This window comes from Vigna umbellata, chromosome 3, assembly GCF_029865625.1.
Source record: "Vigna umbellata cultivar VRB3 chromosome 3, Vumbellata_1.0, whole genome shotgun sequence".
Taxonomy (NCBI): domain Eukaryota; kingdom Viridiplantae; phylum Streptophyta; class Magnoliopsida; order Fabales; family Fabaceae; genus Vigna; species Vigna umbellata.
Genome location: NC_142167.1, coordinates 18,125,056 through 18,152,183, shown reverse-complemented (window position 1 = coordinate 18,152,183; position 27,128 = coordinate 18,125,056). Strand labels below are relative to the sequence as shown.

Below are 27,128 nucleotides of genomic sequence, written 5' to 3'. Positions count from 1 at the left end.
ATCCTCAAGTGTCTGGATGGTTCGCTCAGATTGGCCATCCGTCTGTGGGTGATATGCAGAACTCATTCGTAGTTGACTTCCCAACTCGCCTTGCAACGATTGCCAAAAACGAGACGTGAATCTCGTGTCTCGGTCTGAAATGATACTCGAAGGAACTCCATGCAAGCGAACGATCTCCTTCACGTACAACTTTGCCAGATTCGTCATTGACATTTTCAAGTTAACTGCTAGGAAGTGAGCGCTCTTAGTTAACCTATCTATGATCACCCAAATCGAGTCATGGTTTCTGACTGTGCGCGGTAGATGGGTCACAAAATCCATAGAAATACTGTCCCACTTCCATTCTGGAATCTCCAATGGCTGCAGCAATCCACCTGGTCTTTGGTGTTCCGCCTTTGCACGTTGACAGGTTAAACAAGAAGCTACAAAACGTGCAATGTCACTTTTCATTCCAGGCCACCAGAATGATGAACGGAGATCCTGATACATCTTAGTCATGCCTGGATGCATGCTAAGACGGCTATGATGTCCTTCCTCCATTATAATCCTCTTCAGCTCACCATCGTTTGGAACGCAAGTTCTATCCATATAGCGCAGTAAGCCATCCGTACCAATATTGAATTCTTTAGCCTGATCTGTGCCGAGCGCACTCAATATCTTAGTCAATTCCTCATCTTCACGCTGCTTCACTCTGATCTGCTCAAACACATCACTGGAAAGTACCAGGTTACAGCATCTAATCACGTTCGCTCCCAAATCGAACCGTAACCTTAGATCTCTAAAACTTTCTACCAAACTCAGCTCCTTCACCATCATTGCCGAGACTCTCACAGCCTTCCTACTCAAGGCATCAGCCACCACGTTTGCTTTTCCAGGATGATATAACAGCTCGAACTCATAATCTTTCAAGAACTCCAGCCACCTCCTTTGCCTCATATTCAATTCCTTTTGATCAAAGAGATACTTGAGACTCTTGTGATCACTAAATACTTGAAACGTTGCTCCATACAGATGATGTCTCCATATTTTCAATGCAAACACGACTGCTGCCAGCTCCAAGTCGTGGGTGGGGTAATTCTTCTCGTGGATCTTCAACTGCCTAGAAGCGTACGCTACTACCTTCCTTTCCTGCATCAGTACACAGCCCAAACCTTGAAACGACGCATCACAATATACTTCAAAAGGTTTGGTCGTGTCTGGAATGACCAACACTGGGGCGCTCGTTAATCTCCTCTTCAATTCCTGGAAACTCTCCTCACAACGATCAGTCCATGCAAACGGCTGATCTTTCCTGGTGAGATAAGTCAGAGGGGCTGCTATCTTAGAAAATCCCTCAATGAACCGTCTATAGTAGCCCGCGAGCCCCACGAAGCTTCTAACCTCTGTGACCGAACGTGGGCGCTCCCAATCCAGCACTGCTTTCACCTTGGCTGGATCCACTGCAATCCCTCCTGCAGAAACGACGTGCCCCAAGAACTGGATTTCCTTCATCCAGAATTCACACTTTGAACGCTTGGCATACAATTCTTTCTCCCTCAACACGCCCAAGACAATTCTCAAGTGGTCTTCATGCTCCTCAACGTTCTTAGAATAGATCAGGATGTCATCAATAAACACACTACAAATTTGTCCAGATACGGTCTGAAAATCCTGTTCATGTAGTCCATGAAGATTGCAGGTGCGTTCGTCACTCCAAAGGGCATCACCACATATTCATAATGACCATAACGAGACCGAAACGCTGTCTTATGAATATCTCCCTCCTTCACTCTAATCTGGTGGTAGCCCGAACGTAGATCAATCTTCGAAAATATGCACGCACCTTGCAACTGATCCAGCAGGTCGTCTATCCTTGGAAGGGGATACTTGTTCTTGATGGTCAGCTTATTCAGTTGCCTATAATCAATGCAGAGTCGAGAGCTGCCATCCTTCTTCTTAACTAACAACACAGGCGCTCCCCATGGTGAAGCACTTGGCCTGATGAACTTCTTATCCATCAATTCTTCAATCTGCATTTTTAACTCAGCCAATTCTGCTGGTGCCATCCTATAAGGTTGAACCGAGATGGGTGCAGCAGTGGTCACCAAGTCGATCGTGAACTCGACCTCACGGATAGGAGGTAGACCAGGAACTTCATCCGGAAAGACATCCGGGAATTCATCTACTACCGTTCGTCCTCCACTGCTCTCGTTATTGGACGAACGCTCAATTTCGCTGTCTTCATACGTCAGGATCAGAAAACAGCTCGCTCCTTCCATGATGTCCTCCTTCAACTGACCACGATCAACAGATAATTCTTCCTCCTCCTCTCCTGGAAAGACCAACTCCTTATTTCCACAATCAATGATGATCCGATTGGTGGCCAACCAATCCATCCCCAGAATTACTTCTAAGTCTTGAAGGGGTAAGCAAATGAGGTTGACCTTATATCTACGCCCCTCAACTTCTATTGGACATCTCACACAAACTGTGGACGTCTTAATCCCACCAGCCGCTGGGGTTGACACCACCAGGTCGAACTGTAATTCACTCTCCACTAACCCAAGCTTCTCAACACATGCCTTCGAGATGAAGGAATGAGTTGCACCCGAATCATACAACACACCACAAGGCTTTCCAAACAACAAGCAAGTGCTGGTGATGAGCGTACCTGAACGAGCGGCCTCAGCACCAGTAATCGCATACACTCTCCCCGTAGCTTGTGCACGTCCACCTCTGCCTTGTTGAGCTCTCCCAGCGTTCGGCGGTCTCATTGCCGCACGTCCTCCCACACTGCACTCGTTCTCCAAGTGCCCATTCCTTCTGCACTTAGTACAGTATTTTCCCCCATTCAGTTGAGGACAAGCCCACCGAAGATGTGGTCCTCCACACTGAAAACATGCTACATTCCTTGACTGTCCAGACTGTCCGACAGTAGTCAAGGCTTGGGATCCACTCGCGTTGCCTGCTGGACGAGCGTAAGGGGATCCTCTCTGATTTACATTCCCCTTCGAGACAATCGGCCCCCTTACTGTTTGTTGTTTCTTCAAACGTTCCGCCTCTGCCAAATTCTTCTCCAACACCTTAGCCCTCTCAACCATGGCAGGGAATGTTCGGATACACAAACTGGAAATTACCACCTTCAGGTCACTGCGTAGACCGTTCTCAAATTTTCTGCACTGCCACTCCTCACTAGTGGCCATTGTATTGAAGCGAATCAAGTGTTTAAACTTGTTCGTATATTCCGAAACTGACATTCCTCCTTGGACGAGCTGTAGAAACTCAACCTCCTTGGCAAAACGGACACTGTCAGGGAAATATTCCTCATAGAACTTGTTTCTAAATACTTCCCAAGTAATCTGCTGTTGAGCGTCCATCAGAATGGCTCTGGCACTCGCCCACCAATGGCTCGCCTCTCCAGTTAACAAGTATTCAGTGTAGGCCAAGCGGTTCTCATCTGGACACCTCTTGGCATTGAATATCCTTTCCATATCCCTCAGCCACTGGTCAGCTTCGTCCGGAAGACACTTTCCACTAAACTTGGCAGGGTGATGCTGAAGGAAACTCTCCAAACTCCATTCAGCATTCGGTTGGGCAACGTTTGAAGAGGATGCTCCAGGCGCACCTCTAGTTGCAGCCAAGATCTCCATCAACTGCCTTTGCGTGTTTTCAGAGTTGACACGCGAGGCCTCCAAACCTTGCATAGCAGCTTGGTTTTGCTGCATCAGGGTGGCGTTCTGTTCCAGCAACGTGGTGTTCTGTTGATGCAGCCGTTCAACTACGGTTTCCAACAACCTAGTGCTGCTGGACGTATCGGACTCACTCGGTTGGGGAGGTGGAGGGAGTCTAGGCGCCATTCGTCCTCTGATTCATCAGAAAACTAGCGTCAGAATTGTTCAAAAGTTAAATGAGCAATAACTCATCCAGTACATAACAAGCACACAACGAAAGCAAAGTATGCTCATAACCCTACATGTCCTTTGATAGAACAAAACTGCTCTGATACCAATAAATGTAACATCCCAATAAATAGTAACTACCATTAATTAGAATTAATTACAATTAACAGTAATCAGTCATCAGTCTTTACAACTAAACAAGAGACAGAAACCGAACGGCTATAAGTTCCAGCGATTACAAAGTCGAGCCCCAAAGTAAACAACGAAAGCTAAAAAACGAACGGTTTTACAATACAATAACCGAACGTCCAAAACGCTAATAAAACTACTAACAGCTACTAAGAACGAGCGAGCTACTGCTCGGCTTTAACTTCCACTTCGACCAGGTTGGCGTCTTCCAAATTTTCTTCTTCCAACATAGCATCAAGTGGCGCCTCCCCATCTGCTCACATCCACAACGGATGATCATTGCATTGACAAGACGGACATACATCAACAGTAGACAACACAAGGAGAGTGCAAGGGTAAGCTTAGGTAATTTAATTTATACATATCACATACAATTTTTAACACAAGCATTTAACACACAAGACATGCACCAATACGTATAAGCAAAATATAAATCATCCAACTACCCTAAGACAGACCGTCCGGACTGTGTGAATCCAAGTAACCGCAGGCGTTCATGCACCCGGTTGGTGTAGTAACTGGCATTCCCATCAGCTGCCAACCGAGGTTAACCCTAATGGCCTCCTGCCATTCCCACGCATGACCTACTCCCTCTACATGAGGAGAGCACTCACGGAATATCAGGATGATCAGCCATCAGCGATTTTTCCTTGGTCACACTTTACCATTCAACATAATCATTCATAGAGACGTTCCTCCTTGGAACGCTCGTTCAAATTCCAATTTCACAACTTCATCTCAAATATGGTTCGCATACTTCACAATTCCCTCAACATCATACTTTCATTCTTAGTTACACTTCTTTAAAATACGAACGTTAATTCACTGTATAGACGGACGCTATTTGGAAAGCAGGACGAACGCTATTTCGAAAGCAGGACGAACGCTATTTAGAAAACAGGACGAAAGCTATTTAGAAAGCAGGACGAACGCTATTTAGAAAGCAGGATGAAAGCTATTTAGAAAGCAGGACGAACGCTATTTAGAAAGCAGGACGAAAGCTATTTAGAAAGCAGGACGAACGCTATTTATACGCGTGCTGAATAGGAGACCTTGCGTGATTTAGAACGTACGCTCATTATAAAGTCAAACGCTATCAACAACGAACGCTCGACAAAAGGTCGAACGTTAGCAAAGACGTACGCTCGACATAAGGTCGAACGCTAGCAAAGACGCACGCTCGACATAAGGTCGAACGCTAGCAAATCATTTATTCTTGTGAACGAACGTTCGGTCTAAGACCGAACGCCACTTAGTACTGACACTAAATTTAGGATTTCAAATGGGGACGCTCGTTCTAAGACAGCATCCTTTCCAAAACGAAAGAAGTTGACTCTAATTCAAATTTAGAGAAAACGAACGGTAAATGACCGCACAAGGACGAGCGTAATTGATCAATCAGAGACAGAATATTTTTCCCGACTTCTCGTTTTACAATGACTTTACAGATTTTCATAACTTATGATTTCTCTCCACCATAATTCTCATACATTCCAGAATTCATATTATCATCTCATCAATATAAAATTTTCCAGTTCTAACATATCATCATCAACATCCAGTTCAAAACATTAACATTCCAAATCATACAGAAAATTTAATCATATCCTAAATCATGCTTCTACTTCTCTGCGTACAGTTCAACCAATAACATCATAAACATTCAGTTCAAAGCATTTACCGTCATATACAACCAGTACAACATACACATACATGCATACTTCAAAATTCATATATTTCATACAATTCACATCCAACACACTTCCTTACTGTCATAAACATCAACCAAGTATTAAATCAAATTACTCAAGCTTCCCTTACCTGGTTCAGCAGTGACTTCCAAATGCTAAGGTTTCGCTCTTGCTCTCACAGATTTCTATCCAGCAACTTACACAACCAAATCCACTTAACCTAATATCACGAAACCATAGACAGATCAGACCCCTAACTCACGCATGCAACCAGAATTTTGGTTTGCAGGAACAGAAGAGAAGAACGTTCCAGGGAAGAGAACTCACCAGTCACAGAATGTAAACTTGATCGGTTCAATTGAAAGCTTACAGCTCCGAGAATGATCCTACGGTTTCTGAAATGGAAACAGAGGTGCTGGTGGTGAGTGATCGTAGAGAGAAGATGGAAAGGGTTTAGAGAGAAGTTGGAGAAAAATGGTTAGGGTTTCGTGAGGAAGAAGATGAAAGCTTGAATTGAAGTGAAGCGTATCAGAGAAATTATTTTCTCTTCCTCGCCAGCCAGCCATGCATTCACGCACTGCCACATGGTTTTCCACTAACGTTTTAGAAGCTTCTGACGTGACAGTAGAGTGACAGCGCATGCAGAGGGTAAAAATTTCCTTCCTCTACGCAGAACCAACGTCCAATCCACTGCATGCCACTTGTTTCCCACCAAGCTTTCCGGAACGCTCCCTTAGTGACACATGGCAGGCGCATGCAGATTGGTTTTGACGTGTCAAAACGTGTTTAATGGTGATTAAAGAGTGGATTTTGGTGCGTTAATTATTTAGGGCTTCACAATCTCCCTAACTACAAAAATTTTCGTCCTCGAGACCGAACGTTCAACAATAAGCACAAGACCGAACGTTCAAACAAATCAAGACCGAAAGTTCAAACAATCAAGACCGAACGTTCAATAATAAGAATTTCAAGAACGAACGTTCAACAATAAACAAAGGACCGAACGTTCAAACACATCAAGACCGAACGTTTAAACAATCAAGAACGAACGTTCAGTAATAACCAAAGGACCGAACGTTCAAACACATCAAGGCCGAACGTTTAAACAATCAAGAACGAACGTTCAGTAATAAGCATTTCAAGAACGAACGTTCAGTAATAAGCACTAGACCGAACGTTCAACAAAAAACAAACGAACGAACGTTCAAACACATCAAGACCGAACGTTCAAACAATAAGCAATAGACCGAACGTTCAAACACATCAAGACCGAACGCTTAAACAATCAAGACCGAACGTGGATGAAAATGACCGAACGTTCAACAATAAAGACAAGACGTTCAAGAGCATTAGGACCGAACGTCCATGCGTTCAACAGCATTAGGACCGAACGTCCAACAATAAACATATCCATTCGAACGTTCAACTTCAACAAGGACGAACGTTCAATTCTTCAAGGACGAACGTTCAATTCATCACGGACGAACGTTCAAATAATCTAGGACGAACGTTGAACACGGATCAAACCGAACGTTCAATTAACAATTACACATGACCGACCGTTCACAAATAGTGGAACGAACGTTCAACAACCAGTTGAAGACCGAACGATAAACTCATCAAGGACGATCGTTTCAAGACATGACGATCGTTCAACATTAATCAAACCGAACGTTCAATTATCAATTAAACATGACCGAACGTTCAATAACATCACATAAGACCGAGCGTTCAAAACCGAACATTCACTAACGACGTTCAAACCGAACGTTCATTAACAATTAAAGCTGACCGAACGTTTACTAACAAAAAGATCGAACGTTCAAACAATCATGACCGACGGTTGAGGCTGAGAATTGACGAACGTCCTAGATGTATGGATGGACGAACGGTTGAATAAGGCCAAGGACGAACGGTCGCGAAAGCACAGGACGAACGGTCGCTCAGTGAAAGGACGAATGGTCGCTCAGTGAAAGGACGAACGATCGCGAAGGTCTACCTACGAACGGTGTGTGACGAACGCTCACATCAATGTTCAATACCAAGGTTCATCTCCAAGGACGAGCGCTCTGTTTTTTTTTTATTTTTATTTTTATTTTTATATTTGTTTTTTTTTCTTTTTACATATATATTATTTTATTTTTATTTTTGTCTTTTTATGGGAAAATGCAATAAACTAAATTTATTTGTCAATCCGGACGAAATTGGGTGTTGACAGATGCCCCTCTTTACTTAGATTTTACTAGATAATATGAAAATTTGACATTTTCGTATTATTAGAGTAACAGCTAAGTAAAGAAAAAGACACTAATTTCGTCTGGATTTCAAAATGAGCGAGAAATAAACAGGGAAATCTAAACAAAATGAAAAAGGCTAGAAGAAATGGGGCACGTAGACATTGTGGAGGGTATACCAACCCTGTGGATGAAGTGGGTGAGGTGTAACAACCTCGTGGAGGGTGTACCAACCCTATGGAAGTAAATGAGGTGTAATAACCTCGTGGAGGGTGTACCAACCCTATGGATGAAGTTGATGAGGTGTAGAAACCTCGTGGAGGGTGTACCAACCCTATGGAAGTGAATGAGGTGTACCAACCTCGTGGAGGGTGTACCAACCCTATGGATGAAGTTGATGAGGTGTAGAAACCTCGTGGAGGGTGTACCAACCCTATGGAAGTGAATGAGGTGTACCAACCTCGTGGAGGGTGTACCAACCCTATGGATGAAGTGAATGAGGTGTACCAACCTCGTGGAGGGTGTACCAACCCTATGGATGAAGTGAATGAGGTGTACCAACCTCGTGGAGGGTGTACCAACCCTATGGATGAATGAGGTGTACCAACCTCGTGGAGGGTGTACCAACCCTATGGAAGTGAATGAGGTGTACCAACCTCGTGGAGGGTGTACCAACCCTATGGATGAAGTGAATGAGGTGTACCAACCTCGTGGAGGGTGTACCAATCCTTTGGATGAAGTGAATGAGGTGTACCAACCTCGTGGAGGGTGTACCAACCCTATGGATGAAGTGAATGAGGTGTACCAACCTCGTGGAGGGTGTACCAACCCTATGGATGAAGTGAATGAGGTGTACCAACCTCGTGGAGGGTGTACCAACCCTATGGATGAAGTGAATGATTTGATTTTGATTATTTGGGTTCGACCATTGCCTTGCAGAGGGTCGTTTGACAATCTGGACTTGACCATTGCCTTGCAGAGGGCTAAGATCGCAGAGCAAAACTTAAATTCGACCATTGCCATGCAGAGGGCCGTTTGACAACCTCGACTTTACCATTTCCTTGTAGAGTGCCAAGATCGCAGAGGACAAAAAGTAAAATTTGTGTGATCGTTTTGAATTGGAAACTTTTGAATTTGTTCATTTGTCTTGAAATTTTGAGATGTAGGATTTTTTTTATTTTTGATTTTTGATTGATCTTGAGATAGGAATGAGTGTCTATTTTTTTTGAAATGAGAAGCATGGTTGATGTAAATTTGGAAATTGCAGGAGAAAGCTTTGATGCATGTTGATTTTTTTTTGTCTTTTATGTAATTTTAAAATTGGAAGAGAAAACTTTGATGCATGTTGATTTTTTTTTGCCTTTTTGCAAGGAAGAAGATTTGATAAACATTCATGAAATTTAATTCAAAGTTTATGAAAATATGTACATGATGTTGACTTGTGTTTTTTTTTTTTTTTTGTTCATAATGCAAAATTATGGCTGAGTCAAATTGTTTTCTTTGAAATCATCAAATTTATGAAGACATTCATTTTTTTTTTATGGACGTCAAATTCCAAAGTCAAATGTTCAAAATGAAGCTTCTGTGCTAGACATTTCTTGACGAAATATTAGTGCGTACACGCTTGATATCAAGGGTTGGGACAAATGTGTGGAAGGATTTGGAGAGTACCATGTTGGCTACTTGGGCCTCTTACTCCTTAAAACAATTACAAATGCCAATGTGAAGTCGTAGATACTCAGAAGTTGCCCCAGTTTGGGGGCATGGTAAAAAGATAGGTATGTACAAATGTATCTATGAATTGTGAGGGTATAACTTTCACAAAATTGCCCCTAGTTTCGGGTATGAGTCAATTAAACGAGGCTCAAAAAAGAGGTTGCCCCCATTTCGGGTTTACGAATGATAAGATGGACTCAAAGTCATACAAAATGCCTACCCCTGTTTTGAGGGTGGATTCATGAATTTCAGTGCGGACAAATCTGAGAGGTCCAACAAGGGATGCCCTGGTCTTGGTACGAATTTTGAATATACACATGAAACAAATGCGAGATTAACAAAGTTGCCCCAGGTTCTGAATGGGCCAAAACATATGAAACTCACAAGGTTGCCCTAGTTTTAGAGAACGGGCGAAAAGGTTATGTAAAACCTGCAAAGTTGCCCCTATTTTGGGAATCGGGGGAAGAGTTTGAATGGGATATGAATTTGTTCAAAAATTTGTGATGGATACGGAAATGATTGGCTTGAAAGGATTGCCCCAATTGGCTTGATTTTCCTTGAATCATTAGGGAGTTCCCTTCTTCCGAGGACATTTATTTTTTCCATCATCTTCCCTTTTTTTATTTTTTATTTTTTTATTTTTTATAACTGCATTGTTAGTCATTTTGTCTTGTCTCAAAAATTAAGCTTTATGAAAGTTTAAGCAACCATCATTCAATCTGTATGGACTTTTATTGAGTTTGTAATGTGGCTTGGGCTGAAGGGTATTGAAAGAAAAGGTATAAAGGTTCAAATATTTTTTTTTTTGTTTTTTTTTTTTGTTTTTGAAACAAGAGTTACCATCTATACCTTGTATCAACTATTCATCAAATTTGTTTTTGACTATTTTGCTCATTCTTTCTTCGTCATCACTTTGTGATCCGTTCTATTTTTGCTTCACTTTTGATGAATTTTCTTCATTTGATCACTAAATGTGTTCTTTTGCAATTTGAGTTGACGTCTTCTGTGATGGTAACCCTTATTTAGGTGAATATTTTTTTTAAAAGAAATTTCTTATTGGCTCAACTTTGGTATCAATGGATATATCTTTTTTGGATGAAGAAAGAGGGCCACACATCATTTCAAATTTTGGTTGTTTCATTTTCATAAGATTAAGTAAGAGACAAAACTAAATGATCCCAACAAGAGTCATTTTTTGTTGTTTTTTTTTATTATATTTTTTTTTGTTTTGTCCTAACGGATTCAAGGATCTCCCAAATGAAAGCCAATGAAGGTAATCTTAACATGGAAAATCCGTTCCAATGTAAAACTTTGTGTATATTTGGACTCAAGAACATGCTTGGGGTCAATTTTTGGTTTAGTGAAGGCTGAAGGATAACGTTTTCACGCAATGCGCACACAAATACTTCTTAAGAATATGTGATTTGATCATTTGACTATAGGAGATTAGGACATCCATTACATTTTTATGAATTGTCATAAAACGGATGACTTGCGTCGAAAATAATTGACTCAACTTTTGATATGCCCTTTTTTATTTTATTTTTTATTTTTTATTTTTATATTTTTTATTTATTTTAGGCTTAATTACCTACTTAGTCCCCATGTTCGGAGGTAATTTGCTGTTTAGTACCCGGTTTTAAAAATGTAGACATTTGATACCTATGTTTTGAAATTTGTATCAATTGAATCCTACCCACTTAACGCCGTTATAAATCTAACGTTTTTCTGACATCAACTTTGAATTGTGGACGAGCGGTAGTGGACGAGCGTCCGAGCATCGTTGGACGAGCGTCCTCTTCTGTTGGACGAGCGTCCTCCTCTGTTTGGACGAGCGTCCTCCACTGTTGGACGAGCGTCCTCCACTGTTTGGACGAGCGTCCTCCTCTGTTTGGACGAGCGTCCTCCACTGTTGGACGAGCGTCCTCCACTGTTGGACGAGCGTCCTCCTCTGTTTGGACGAGCGTCCTCCACTGTTGGACGAGCGTCCTCCACTGTTGGACGAGCGTCCTCCTCTGTTTGGACGAGCGTCCTCCAGTGTTGGACGAGCGTCCTCCTCTGTTTGGACGATCGTCCACAACCGATCGTCTAGTGTTGGACGAGCGTCCTCTTCTGTTGGACGAGCGTCCTCCTCTGTTTGGACGAGCGTCCTCCACTGTTGGACGAGCGTCCTCCACTGTTTGGACGAGCGTCCTCCTCTGTTTGGACGAGCGTCCTCCACTGTTGGACGAGCGTCCTCCACTGTTGGACGAGCGTCCTCCTCTGTTTGGACGAGCGTCCTCCACTGTTGGACGAGCGTCCTCCACTGTTGGACGAGCGTCCTCCTCTGTTTGGACGAGCGTCCTCCAGTGTTGGACGAGCGTCCTCCTCTGTTTGGACGATCGTCCACAACCGCTCGTCCACAATTCAAAGTTGATGTCAGAAAAACGTTAGATTTATAACGGCGTTAAGTGGGTAGGATTCAATTGATACAAATTTCAAAACATAGGTATCAAATGCCTACATTTTTAAAACCGGGTACTAAACAGCAAATTACCTCCGAACATGGGGACTAAGTAGGTAATTAAGCCTTTATTTTATTATTTTATTTTTTTATTATTTTTTTTTTTACGACATCCTTCAGGACTGAGCTTGTGCCGGCCGAATATACCCGTGATGCTTTCATTTTCCATTATTTTCCTAAAAGCTCAGCGTGATATGCAGTAATTCAACGAGTACAGGATTATAAACGAGGTATTTATTGAATGATACGAAATGCAACAAGTTTTACAGACAACATCAATATCCTTTATTGGCATCTCCTATCACGGAATCATCATGCATAAAACTTTCTGACCGCATCAGAATTAACCGGTAGCGGTAGCTCCTCTCCATCCATTCTTGTGAGAATTAGTGCCCCACCAGAGAATGCCCTTTTGACCACAAATGGTCCTTCATAGTTTGGGGTCCACTTGCCTCTATAATCCTTTTGTGTGGGCAAAATCTTTTTCAACACCAACTCGCCTTCATGAAACTCTCTTGGGCGCACCTTTTTGTCAAACGCCTTTTTCATTCTTCTTTGGTACAATTGCCCATGGCACACTGCCGTTAACCTTTTTTCTTCGATGAGATTGAGCTGATCAAATCGAGCTTGAACCCACTCAGCTTCCTCTAGTTGGGTTTCCATTAACACTCGCAAGGACGGAATTTCCACCTTGAATGGAAGTACTGCTTCCATCCCATACACAAGCGAGAAAGGTGTTGCTCCGGTTGATGTTCGTACCGATGTGCGATATCCATGTAGAGCAAAAGGAAGCATTTCGTGCCAATCTTTATAGGTGACCACCATCTTTTGCACAATTTTCTTGATATTCTTATTGGCAGCCTCTACCGCCCCATTCATCTTTGGACGATAAGGAGAAGAATTATGATGATGAATCTTAAATTCCTCACATAACTCCGCCATCATCTGGTTGTTTAGATTAGTGGCGTTATCAGTGATGATTCTGTTAGGGAGCCCGTATCTACAGATCAACTCCCTTTTTATGAATCTGGTCACCACCTTTCTAGTCACATTGGCGTAAGAAGCAGCCTCTACCCATTTGGTGAAGTAATCAATTGCGACTAGTATGAAACGATGTCCGTTTGACGCCTTTGGCTCTATAGCTCCAATGACATCTATCCCCCACATCGAAAATGGCCACGGTGCAGACAACACGCTTAGAGTCGTAGGTGGCATATTGATATTATCTGCATACTTTTGACATTTCTCACACTTTCTCACATGTGTGCAACAATCACTTTCCATGGTCAGCCAAAAATAACCAGCTCTCAATATCTTCCTGGCCATCGAGTGCCCATTCATGTGCGTGCCAAAGGTACCCCCATGCACTTCTTTCAATATCAGCTCGGCCTCCTTTGCATCCACGCATCTGAGGAGGACCATGTCGTGATTTCTCTTGTATAAAATATTCCCACTCAAAATAAAATTACCCGTCAATCTCCTTAGCGACCTTTTATCATTTTCGGATGCTTTCTCAGGGTATTCTCGGGTCTTAAGATAATGCTTGATATCAAAATACCAAGGCTTACCGTCTAATTCTTCCTCGACGAAATGACAATATGCTGGCTCCGCTTGACTCTTCATTTTAATCATTGGTAATTTTGCATCTTGGTCAACTTCAAACATTGACGACAAGGTAGCCAGCGCGTCTGCCAATTGATTTTCTTCTCGCGGTATGTGGTTAAATGTGATGGAATCGAAATACTCCATTAATCCCCTGATGTAAGCCTGGTAAGGAATTAATTTTGTATCTCTAGTCTCCCATTCTCCCTTCAACTGGTGGATGACTAAAGCAGAATCTCCATATACATCTAGAACTCTTGCCTTAGATTCGATTGCCGCTCGAATACCCATAACACAAGCCTCATATTCTGCGATGTTATTTGTACAATTAAAACACAACCTTGCTGTCATTGGTATGTACTGCTTCCCTGGAGAAACAAGCACTGCCCCTATTCCATGTCCCATCACATTCGAAGCTCCGTCGAATAATACTGTCCACGCTTTTTTATCTCGGCCTTCTCTATTCTCTTCGAGTAAAGCCATGATGTCTTCATCGGGAAATTCAGGTTGCATTGGTTGATAATCGCTAATGGGTTGATGAGCCAGGTATTCCGCTAGAGCACTACCCTTAACGGATTTTTGAGTAACATATACGATGTCATATTCTGACAATAGCATCTGCCACCGAGCTATCCTTCCAGTGAGAGCAGGCTTTTCAAAAATAAACTTGATAGGATCCATCTTTGATATCAACCAGGTAGAGTGACTCAACATGTATTGCCTTAAGCGATGAGCAGCCCATGCCAATGCACAACAGGTTCGCTCTAACGACGAATATCGTTGTTCGCAGTCTGTGAATTTCTTGCTCAAGTAATATATTGCATGCTCTCGTTTCCCAGCTTCATCATGTTGACCCAGTACACATCCCATTGACTTCTCCAATACAGTTAAATACAAAATAAGTGGTCTTCCTGGCTCAGGTGGACGCAATACAGGTGGGTCTTGCAGGTATTGTTTGATTTTTTCAAAAGCGGCTTGACAATCCTCGTTCCAAACCACAACCTGATTTTTTCGTAACAACTTAAACATTGGTTCACAGGTAGCGGTTAATTGGGAGATGAATCTAGCAATGTAGTTCAATCTGCCCAGAAAACCACGAACCTCCTTTTCTGTTCTGGGTGTAGGCATTTCTGATATTGCTCGCACTTTGTCAGGATCCACTTCTATCCCCTTTTGGCTAACCATAAAACCCAACAACTTCCCGGATTTCACTCCAAATGTGCATTTGGCGGGGTTTAACCTGAGTTTATACTTTCTCAATCTCTCAAATAATTTCTTCAAGTTGAGGATGTGTTGTTCTTCCGATTCAGACTTCGCAATCATGTCATCCACATAGACTTCGATCTCCCTGTGCATCATATCATGAAAAAGTGTCACCATCGCCCTTTGATATGTTGCCCCGGCATTTTTGAGCCCAAATGACATTACCTTATAACAAAAGGTTCCCCACAACGTGATAAAGGTTGTCTTTTCCATATCTTCTGGCGCCATCTTGATCTGGTTATATCCTGAGAAACCATCCATGAATGAAAATAGCGAAAACTTGGCCGTGTTATCAACTAAAGTGTCGATGTGTGGTAAAGGGAAATTATCTTTTGGACTTGCACGGTTCAAATCACGATAATCAACACACATTCGAACTTTGTCCATCTTTCTTAGGCACTGGTACAATGTTTGCTACCCATTGGGGATATCTTGCCACAGCCAGAAACCCCGCATCGAATTGTTTCCGCACCTCTTCCTTGATTTTCAAGGACATTTCTGGTTTCATTCTTCTTAATTTTTGCTGGACTGGGAGGTATTCCGGCTTAAGCGGGAGCTTGTGTTGCACAATATCAGTATCCAGACCAGGCATATCATTATACGACCAAGCAAATACATCCTTAAACTCCTTCAATAAGACACGCAACTCTTCTCTCACTTCTGCCTTCAGGATAGTACCAATTTTCACTTCTTTTATCTCATCTTCATCTCCCAAGTTGAATATTTCAACCTCCTCTTGATGGGGTTTTATCTCTTTAGATTCTTGCTCCACTAATCTCAAAAATTCTGGAGAGGTTTCCGGTTCATCTTCACAATCATCTTCCGCATTATCGATAGGGTGCTCAAAATTAGGAATATCGATATTGTTATTTTCAAAACAATCATGGTCATATCTGCATTATTTAAATTTGTGGAATAAGAATAAACAGGAAAAATGATGAAGAACACCAAATAATGATAAAACATAAACAAACACGATTCGATTATCACGCTGAGCACTAGAGGTCAACCCGTAAATTCTGAATCCTAAAGCCCCGGGTAAAGCTATAGGGTTAATTAAAATTATTACATTTTATTCAAATTAAGCATCACGGGTAAATCCAGGGTTTCCCAATTGTTGAGCGGTGCATCCGAGGAGCATGCCCACACGAAACTTGAGCTTTCAGATCTTTCTTCATCTACCACGGCTGCTATTTGGCCAGTATTGAACCATCCAGCACTATGAAAGCTCTCCTTGATGTTACAAATACGAATCTTTTCCATCTTGGGTTCCCGTCTTTCTGCATGAGCTAAACTGCGCTCTCTTCTTTCTCTTATCAGCCTTTTCCTGTCCTCTTTGGTGGGCTTGTACCCTAGGCCATATCTGTTCTTATTCTCCACGACCTCTAGAGGGAAGACTTGCCCCTGCCCATGCTTGCCTAAACCTTTACCATGCTTATAGCCTTCTTTCAGCAAGACCTTGGCCATCATAATAGAAGCACGTGACGGATGCGAATTTACTGGGAACAGCTCCACGTAAGCATTTCCTACAATCTCCAATGACTGAAAAGCTGTCTCGAGAGCTTCCTCAGCTGCCTCAATATAGCGTGTGGGTGATGGGCCACTAACAAGGAGATCTTCCTCTCCTAATACTATCACCAATTTATCTCCCATGACGTATTTCAGCTTCTGGTGAAGTGTGGAAGGCACAACTCCTGCAGAATGGATCCATGGGCGACCCAATAGACAACTATAGGCTGGGAGGATGTCCATGACTTGGAATGTCACTTGAAAGACGCACGGACCGACTTGGATCGGCAGTTCCACTTCTCCCATTACTTCTCTCTTACTGCCATCGAACGCCCTCACGATCATAGAGCTTGGCTTCATATGCATTCCATCACAGGGTAGCTTCTCCAATGTTACTTTTGGCATGACGTTTAAAGAGGAGCCATTATCCACCAAAACACGTGCTATAACATGGTCCAAGCATTTCACAGAGACATGAAGAGCCTTGTTATGCCCTCTCCCTTCAGTAGGTATCTCCTCATCGGTAAAGGTGAGGTAATTATTAGCAACGATGTTGCCAACAATGCTTTCAAACTTATTCAGAGAAATACCTTGCTCCACATGGGCCTCACTAAGTATCTTCATTAACAACTTTCTGTGTGATGCAGAATGCATGAGCAACTCTAGCAAGGAGATTCGAGCAGGCATGCGGTTTAGCTGTTCCACCACCTTGTATTCGCTTTGTTGTATGAACTTTAAAAACTCGCAGGCTTCTTCTTCGGAAATTCCTTTCTCCTCCCCTTTGGCAGAGGTCTCCTTTCCTTGTACACCCTTCCCTTTCAAGAACTCCTTAGTTTTACCGGCTATTGTTACTTCCTCATCGTTGGCTCCTTCTCTTGCCAGTCCCGGTGACGTAAAGATTCGACCACTTCTCGTCATTCCCCCAATGCCCGATATATTGTCAATGGCTATGTTTGCACCTTTCCCTTCTTCTAACGCAAATGCCCCATATCTCCAAGGGACAGCTTTCTCATTTTTGTAAGGGAAGGGGGATGGCACACAGATAACAACGGTCGGTTTTTCTTCAGTCACCGGTGCAGGGGTAGTTCTAGTGAAATGGATCACCAACGGCTCCGGCAGAGTTACATCAGATTCCCCACCAGTTTGTGCAAACACTTCCTCCTCTTTATTTTCGCGGCATACTTGCATTAAACTTCTGTCAAGCATGTCTTGCAGAATACCTTCTAATTCAAAACACTCTTCAATAGAGTGCTCAGCATCTGGATGAAGTGCACATGATGTACCCATGTCATAATCACCTTTCACTAGGCCCACTTTTAACAATGCCTCGAAAATAAACCTCCTAGAACTCCGGATTTCACTCACGTCTCTTATCAACTCATGTTTGTCGGCTATGATGGCGTTTGTTGAGGTACTCCCGTGCCCGGATAATGGGTTATCCTCGATGCTAGGCTTATCTTCTTGAAACTTTAACCACCCAGAGTCGATTAGAGCCTGTACCTTATACTTGAAAGCGATACACCGCTCAATTGAGTGACCAATGCCTCCTCCATGGTAAATACACTTAGCATCTGCATCATAATCCCTTGGGTATGGAGGTTGTACAGGCTTCATCGGGCAAATAGCAACCAGACCCTTTTTTATGAGTTGAGGTAATAACTCCGTGTAAGTCATAGGGACTGGAGTGAATCTGACAAATTGATTCCTTCTCGGGTTGGTGTTTTGACCCGCATTTGGATTCAGACCAGCATTTGCTCCAGTCCTCCATGCTTCAGTTGGGATTCGCTGTGGTTGATAATACCCTTATTGTTGTTGGGGTCTAGTTTGATGGTCGAACGATGCATTAGCTGCATAGGGGAGTTGGCCCAAGTATGGTCGATAATTATGGGTGGGAGCTTGACCCCTCCACACAGGCATCATCGAGGTTGCATGCACCTCTCCTTCCTTCTTCTTTCCCGGATTGAAACCGGATTTTTTTAAGTTTGCAGCTGCGGGCGGGCCATGCACGATTTTCCCATTTTTCAACCCAATTTCTATTCTTTCGCCAATTATGATGACATCAGCAAAATTGACGGACACATTCCCCACCATATGTTCATAAAACGGCGGCTGGAGAGTATTTACAAACATTGTCACCATCTCTCTATCAAACAAAGGCGGCTCAACTTGCGCGGCTAATTCTCTCCATCGTTGAGCATACTCCTTGAAAGTTTCATTGTCTTTCTTCCCCATATTTTGCAATTGCAGACGGTCCGGTGCAACATGCGTGTTGTATATGTATTGTTTCACAAAGGCGTCAGCCAGATCTGCCCAACAGCGGATTCGAGATGGCTCTAAATGGGTATACCAATTTAGGGCTACCCTAGCCAAACTATCTTGGAAGACATGGATAAGTAGCTGGTTATCGTAGGCATGTGCAGCCATCTTTCTGCAATACATGGTCAGATGACTTTTAGGGCATGTACTACCCTTATATTTCTCGAAATCTGGCACCTTGAACTTATACGGTATCTTCACACCAGGAGCTAAGCTTAGTCTTGCAACATCTCCAAACCCATAGCTTTCCACCCCTTCAATAGCCCTTAATCTTTCCTCCAAAGTCTCCAGCCTGCCTTTAGCTCCGTCAACGTCACTGATTACCCCATGCATCGCGGCATGCGAAGTGGGCCTGGCTGAAGAGTCATGATGAACAACCGTATGTGGCACTGTAGTTACTCGTGTTCCTTCAACTGTAATTGCTTCATTCATGTGTGTATTTACCAAGGGGGTCGTCATAGAGACAGGTCCCTGAGTGACGACTAGCGGTACATCAACAGTTGTGGGCATGGGTAACGACGCATGTTCTCCTTCCAAGTACTCTCCTACGGGAGGAGTGTACCCCGGAGGTAACCCATACAACGGGAAAGGAACTGATGGGCCCACAGCATTGAACGACGGAGGATAAAAATGGGCATTCCCACCAGCCGGTGCAGATGAAGACTCTCCAGTAGTCTTCAGGGATTCAAGGGCCGCCAAGATTTGGCCAACCTGGTCTTTCAACTCGCTCACATCAGCTTTGATGGATTCTTGTGACTCTTCCCAGCTTTCCATGACCCTTGAATTGGCTCGAGTCCTGTAGGGATGTCGCGGAGGATTGGCCGTTGTTTTTCTTACTTGTATTCTGTTATTATTTTTTGAATTTAGATAAGAATAAAAGAAAACATGATGCATGCTAGTAATAGGTGGAAATCACAGGATCACGATGACGTTAATGATGGAAATTAATACAAATCGATATCATACAAACATCCCAGGTCCTTCATATAGAGAAGTTCAATGCATTACATTGGAGGAAGAGAACAAACATAAATAACTTATCACTCTCTAGCTTGAGCGATAAAGGCCTTCATTTCGCCTACTAACCATTTACAATGGTTAATAAAAAGTTTTATCTCTTCAGGCGGGTTACAGAAGTGGGTACTGGCTTCGGCGTCCAACACCATCTTGGGGATATCTTCAATTGCTCTGTTTGCCAACATAGCCAATTGGGAAAAACTTCCCCTCCAATGCTTCACAGCCTCTTCTTGCACTGCGATGTGATCTTTCATTTGCTTTATCAAGGCGTGATGTCTCTCTTCAAACTCCATCGACCTCCACCGTTCCTCTTGCTCCTCAATGTATTCCTCCATTTGTTTTATCACGGTTCGATGCTCTTCCTCTGCCTCTGCTAGCTTCCAACGCTCTTGGTTCATATCTGTCTCAAAAGACAAGGCCATTTCCTTCATCTCGTGCCCCGCTTTTTCTACTTGAACCTGCGCCTCTCTTAGTTTTTTCAGGGCCTCTCGCTTATCTCTTTTAGCTTCTTCGTAGAGATCCCTCCACTGTTTTCCCTCTTCTAATGCTGCATTCTTCTCCTTTACTCTCATGGCCAGCTCTTTGTTTGCGGTTGCAAGATCTTGCTTTAATCGGAATGTACGATCTCTTTCGGCCTTTTTCATTTCCTCGTAGGCTCGGAATTTATCCTCTTTATCATTCCTCATATTCACAAAATCGTTGCGCGTTCTTTGTAGTTCAATTTCCAACCCGGCATTTCTCTCTCTTAGTTCTTCCATCTCTGCTCTTAATTGCCTCACCTCTTCATTTTCTATGTCCTGAGGTTGCCCTTCCTTGGCCAGATGATTATTGATTGTCTTGAAAGGGAGTTTGACTTCCTTTACCCTTTCTAAAATCCAAGTTTGATAACTGACCTTGCTATCTACAACTCCAACTCTAACATCCTTTTCAGCTCGCACCACGCTTTCCCAAGCACCTCTGACCTTCCTTAATATTTCAGCGAAACACCCGTCCTCATAGTAGATGAACAGTGTAGTGAGATAATCCGGTGAAGGCGCCCCTCTCATGGGATGCCCGAATTGCCTTTGGATTAGAACGGGATTGTAATTGACACAATATCGGGCACCTATGAGGGGTACATTGGGAAAGCTGCCACAATGATGGATGGAGGGTTTAAACTCGAGCCAAGGAAGACGCCACTTTACATTTTCCCCATTCAAGCCAGCAAAGAAATGGGCCCACTCATTTCCTCCTCTGTCTTTGAGCTTTTGGTGCGACAGGCCTTTCGACGGACAACTAGCATCAACCACCCCCTTACATACACGTGCAGTCATCCACGCATACAGCACCGGCAAACAACAAAGAATTTTCTTCCCGTTTCTTTCATGACAAAAACTCATGGTCCCATAAACATCTGCAAGAACTGCTGTTACAGGATTCTCTGATCTTGTCTTCTTTGCTACGAAGACGTCTATTGCGGAATAATCCACAAAATCCTCTACTTTGGGAAATAAAACGACGCCATACACAGTAAGGGCTAACACATCCATGAAAGTCTCCCACTCTTCTCTATCAGCTAAATGATGCAAGTACCCCTCTAAATATTTTTGCGTCAGTCCACGCACTTGATTCTTCATTACCAACCTGTCTTCAAGTTCTTTAGGATGTACTTTCATTATGGCGGCAATGGTAGGGATAGAGGCGTGAGACTCCAAGTGCTGATACGGAGTGGTACCCTCTAGTGGCAATCCGAGTATGTACTCGAATTCTTCTATAGTTGGCGCCAGCTGAAAATCCTGAAAGGTGAAGCATCTTAGTGGAGAGTCGTAATATTGTGCAAGGGCTGTGATAGCAGGCAATTGTACTTCCACCTCCATTAGACTCAACAAATTTCCATACTTCTTCTTGAAGGTTTCTCTCTTTATAGACTTTAACCTTTTGCCTAATTTTATCAGACTTGTCAAGTTTCCGCGATGAGCCCTCAGGCGAGATTTATTTCTTAACATGACGGAATTGGTATGTTGTGTAGCACCAGATCTTGTATCGACTTCCATCTTTGTACGATACCAAGTGAACACTAGTGATTTCCCCTAAAACCAACGTATTACCGAAATGATGCATGATGCATAACAACATGACAACAAAAAAATGCATGTATAGTATGAAAAATCATTATTTTCGAAGAAGAATAACAGCGTGAGAGTTACAAGAACATACATTCTCCCTTTTGTGCCTTATCAAAGGTTGAATGACTAAAGTTCTAAGGCCAAATATATGCACTCACAAGGATAGCTTCCTAATGCTTAAATCAAGGCCACCAGAGCTATGGCTCTTTTCACTGTTTCTCCACAACAGTCAGAGTAATCAACTAGATGTGGAGACACAAATGAAGAGAACAGACTCTAGCTGGGGTTCTCACGATAGCCAAACAGGAAGTACATCCCAGAGTGACACCGCTACACAACCCCTCTAATTCTAAGTTGCACTCAGACCCGGGTATAGGGCCCCACTCATGATATGCATAAAGTGTGTGTGTGAAGGGAGAATGCAATTGTAATTCCCAAACCCTCACCTGCAAAACAGCCAGAAGACTCCCAAGCAGATATAACATGTTTTCTACCCTAGGGTTCAATATAATCAAAACAAACACACATGCAATTATACCAAATATCAGTCAAAGATAAAGAAAAAGGGGAAGAAAAACACAAAGAAAAAAAACCACATTGAATTCGCATATCTAATTAAATGGCCTGACTTTCTGGTCCCCAGTGGAGTCGCCATCTGTCGCAACCGGAATCGCGACGGGACGACGATCCATGAAAAATAAAAACGGTTTTTGAAAAAAAGAGATTTGGAGTCGCCACCATAGTTTATTCTGGAAAACTACGGAAAAACCATAAAATGATAAAGCATGGTCTGCGAAAATGAGATTCTAAGTTCGGGAGTCGGTTACGTGTAGGGAAGGTATTAGCACCCTACAACGCCTGCCCTAAGGCAGTACCTTTAACTAAATATGCGAATATGATGTGGTTTTCAAAATGTTTAACTATCCCCTAAAATAAAACTTCTAAATAAACAAAATATATTTTTTAGTTTTTTGTGCCCGACAAGGATTGACCTTGCTCCTACGTATTCTCATTTAGAATGAGAAATCAGGGTTACGTAGTTCTTTTAGAAAACTGCTTGAAAATTTGTTTGAAAATTGATTGAGAATTTTGTTTGTAAAATGATTTTGGATTTTTGGGAAAGTAAACCTGACAAGGACTGGCCTTGCTCCTACGTATCTCCACTTTTGATGGAGAATCAAGGATCACGTAGTTCTGGCGAGCAAGACTGTTTGTTGTTTGAAAATGTTGATGTTTTTTTTTTTGGTTTTTTGAAGCTTTTATATTTTTTGGTATTTTTTGTATAATATTTAAATTTGTGCGTAATGAGCACTAGGCTGGTGCGTACGATCGCACGAGCACTCACACGGCTTTTTCTTTGTTTTTCATTTTTTTGCGTAATGAGCACTAGGCTGATGCGTACGATCGCACGAGTACTCACACGGCTTTTTCGATGTTTTTTATTGTTTTGCGTAATGAGCACTAGGCTGATGCGTACGATCGCACGAGCACTCATACGGCTTTTTTTTGTTTATTTTATATTTTGGGTAACGAGTACTAGGCTGATGCGTACGATCGCACGAGTACTCATACCGATATTTATTACATTACATGTTTTTTTTTTTAAGTTTTATATATATTTTTTCATATATATATATATATATATATATATATATATATATATATATATATATATATATATATTTTTGAGAAAAAGAATGTGAAAAGGATTTTTTCTTAATATTATTTTATTTTATAAAATTGGTAATTTTAATATTTTAGTTATTTTTCTTATTTTGTAATTTTTATATGAAGCAAACTAGTCTAATAAATATTGTTTTTTTTTTTTTTGTAATTTTTAATCATGAGAATAATAACAGCTTAAAAATTATTTTTGTGATTTTATGCTTTCAAATTTTTTATTTTGTTAAAACAATGATTGCAGCAACGTAGGAAAAAAAAAAACTAAAGCTAAACCATTTTTTATCTCCATAAAACAAATGGACCAAAGTCCAAACTCTTTTTCCAGAGTTTCAAAAACGGGTTACGTATTTTATTTTTTTTCAAATTTTAGATTTGGACCAAACCCAAATTTCCTTCTCGTTTTCGCAAGATGGGTTAAACCATATACTCTTTCTTCCAAAAACATGGACCGGGCAGGAGCCCAAACTTCCTTTTTTAGGGTAAAACTTTGTCAAAAGCCAGAAAAAGGGAGATCTTTCCTTCCCTTTTCGGAAGCCAGCAGCCAGGGGGCAGTTTCAACTTTCTTCCCCAAATTCATCTCTTCTTCTCCAACACAAAACAGAAACCCCCACTTTCTCTTATTCTTCTATCTCACTCGACAACCACGCACAAAACTCAAATCTCCCTTTCCCAGTCGAGACCGGCCACCGCGTGTCGCCGTCCAAGTCGTCGCCAACTCAGCCGCCCACCGTCGAGCCCATCGCCGGTCGTCGCTCCAAGCTTCCCTTCTCCTCTTCGCGCGCGGGAGGTTCTCGCCTTGCACCCTGCAACCGCCACTACCCCCACCGAAGTTGGCCTCCGCGAGCCTCCGAGGCCGTCAAGGGCCGCTCTGTCCGATCTCCACGTCTGCCATAGTCACCGCGCCCAGTCGCCACCTTTCGGACCACGAACCAGGGTCGTGCCGGCAATGGAACCCGCTGCCCTCGCTGGAGCCCGCTTCCTCACCGGCGCCGTCACTTCCCTTTTCTCATTCCCCTTTTATTATTTATTGATTAGTTTGGTGTTTCGACTTCTGAGATTAAGAACGATGGTGTATTGTGTCCGAAACAGTGGTGGCCCCCTTTTTTATGAATGTTCTAACATAGAAACATTGAAGGAGTGGGCTAATCTGATAGGTTGTGTGCAGTTTGAAATGTCAATCACCCTTGTTTTAATGCGTTGGATATAGTAGAGGGTAAAATGGCTTATTCCAAAGGACAAGCTTTGAGTGTATTGGCATGGGATCTGTGATTTAATCTGTTTACTTGGTTTGATACAGGTGAAGGATGATCTTGCATAGCTACGGCCGAAATTGTTAATCAGGTTGAGGGAGATCTTGTTAGATAGAAAAACTAATTCTGTTTCTGTTTTGCTTTGATGTTTTTATTTACGTTACCTGGGTGTTAAAGGATATTGAAATTTTGATGTTGAGGAGTACACACCTATTTTTATTGTTTCAGTACGTATAAGGGAAGCATATATACAAGCATATAGACGTGCATGACTAAAGGCTTTAAGTATACATATAAGCATATAGACGTGCATGACTAAAGGGTTTAAGTAGACGAAAACTTACCTTCGCAGCTTCAAGATGTTTTTCCCTCCTCTCTTCTTGGATTAAATTTCTTTTTTCTTTTCCTTTTCTCCGTGAGGTCTGTTCTCCTAGAAATGGATGATTCTCTCTCTCCCTCTTTTTCAATAAAGTACCTCCTCTTCCTCTGTAAGGTCTTTTTTTTTTTTTAGAAAATCCCTCCTCCCCCTAAGTTCTATGATGAAACATATTTAAAGAACACCAAACTTGCTGCACTGTTTTTTTCAGGAGCCCGACACATCCCCTCAGACATCTTCCTTAATCTGGGATTCTTGTTTTGTCTTTTTTTGCTTTTTTTTTCTTTTTTTTTTTTTAGACAACTTTCCAGGAATTCAGAGACACATCCCTGATTCCAGATTTTTGTTGTCTTTTTTTTGCTTTTTATTAGACAACTTTCCAGGAATTCAGAGACACATCCCTGATTCCGGATTTTTGTTTTGGCGCATACCATATGAACATTTATCTTTATTTATTTTTAATTATTTTATCATTTTTTTTAACATAGCGAAACAACCACAAAATAAAAAAACGAATGACCCACTGTTTGGCCGAACGCCTGAACAAGACCGGACGCCTATGACGAACGGCTGTTCAAAATGAACGATAAAAAAAAAAACACATCAAGAGCGAACGTTTAATTGAAAAATAACCCATCAAGACCGAACGCTTAACTAACATAAGAAAAAGACCGAACGCTATTTGTAGAACAGTTGATTTATATTTTTACGAACGCTAGAAGATCATGAACTATTAGGCCGATCGTTCCAAAACGAACGCTAGTCATCACCAGGACACCAAGACCGAACGTTCAAACACATCACGACCGAACGTTCATCAATAAGCACCAGACCGAACGTTCAACAATAAGCACAAGACCGAACGTTCAAACAAATCAAGACCGAAAGTTCAAACAATCAAGACCGAACGTTCAATAATAAGCATTACAAGAACGAACGTTCAACAATAAACAAAGGACCGAACGTTCAAACACATCAAGACCGAACGTTTAAACAATCAAGAACGAACGTTCAGTAATAACCGAAGGATCGAACGTTCAAACACATCAAGGCCGAACGTTTAAACAATCAAGAACGAACGTTCAGTAATAAGCATTTCAAGAACGAACGTTCAGTAATAAGCACCAGACCGAACGTTCAACAAAAAACAAACGAACGAACGTACAAACACATCAAGACCGAACGTTCAAACAATAAGCAACAGACCGAACGTTCAAACACATCAAGACCGAACGCTTAAACAATCAAGACCGAACGTGGATGAAAATGACCGAACGTTCAACAATAAAGACAAGACGTTCAAGAGCATTAGGACCGAACGTCCAAGCGTTCAACAGCATTAGGACCGAACGTCCAACAATAAACATATCCATTCGAACGTTCAACTTCAACAAGGACGAACGTTCAATTCTTCAAGGACGAACGTTCAATTCATCAAGGACGAACGTTCAATTCTACGGTGCCGGAACACAGAAGGGAGGAGAATAACGGTGATTTACTTAGAGAGAGGGTGGAAAAAAGAAGAGAGAAGGTGGAGAGAATTGGTTCTCAGACATGCAGCAAAGAGGTGCGCGCAGGGGGAAGTGGAGAATAAGTTTAGAATCTCAGATCTGCTTTTCACCTCCGTCCAGCGCACTCCTCCACTCAGCCAACGCACGATCCCACTCAGCCATTCTGGACGCACGTTACACGCTGGCAGGTGCACGTTCTGCACTCCTGATTCCCGACAGCTCATGCGGGACGTCCATTCAGCGGTCGCCACGTGGTTTCCACTTCCGGTTCCTGACTCAGCTCCA

The 27,128-nt window shown here is 42.4% G+C and overlaps 2 protein-coding genes across 4 annotated transcripts in view; both read right to left on the bottom strand.

Annotated features, from left to right (window-relative positions):
- Positions 1-1,115: 1,115 nt before the first annotated feature.
- LOC148201764 (uncharacterized) overlaps positions 1,116-27,128 on the bottom strand; it is a 38,541-nt gene continuing 12,528 nt past the window's right edge. Inside the window, exons 2-4 of the mRNA XM_088109483.1 lie at positions 2,061-4,320; positions 1,211-1,485; positions 1,116-1,128 (exon numbers count right to left, since the gene is read on the bottom strand). Coding sequence (XP_087965609.1) covers positions 1,116-1,128; positions 1,211-1,485; positions 2,061-3,836 — 2,064 coding nt within the window. The 5' untranslated portion in view covers positions 3,837-4,320. The remainder of the gene's footprint in view (positions 1,129-1,210; positions 1,486-2,060; positions 4,321-27,128) is intronic.
- Positions 4,329-27,111, bottom strand: LOC148201766 (uncharacterized). Of its 3 annotated transcripts, none has more exons than XR_015784850.1 (2): positions 25,301-27,111; positions 4,329-6,153 (listed from the first exon to the last, which is right to left on the bottom strand). XR_015784850.1 is itself a non-coding variant. In XM_088108857.1 (2 exons), exon 2 carries the CDS (start codon positions 18,257-18,259, stop codon positions 16,142-16,144), a length of 2,118 nt encoding a protein of 705 aa, XP_087964983.1. In that variant the 5' UTR covers positions 18,260-19,745; positions 25,301-27,111; the 3' UTR covers positions 15,980-16,141. The 3 variants fall into 3 exon arrangements, 1 of the variants encoding a protein (XP_087964983.1); XR_015784849.1 differs by lacking the exon at positions 4,329-6,153 and adding an exon at positions 15,475-15,969; XM_088108857.1 differs by lacking the exon at positions 4,329-6,153 and adding an exon at positions 15,980-19,745.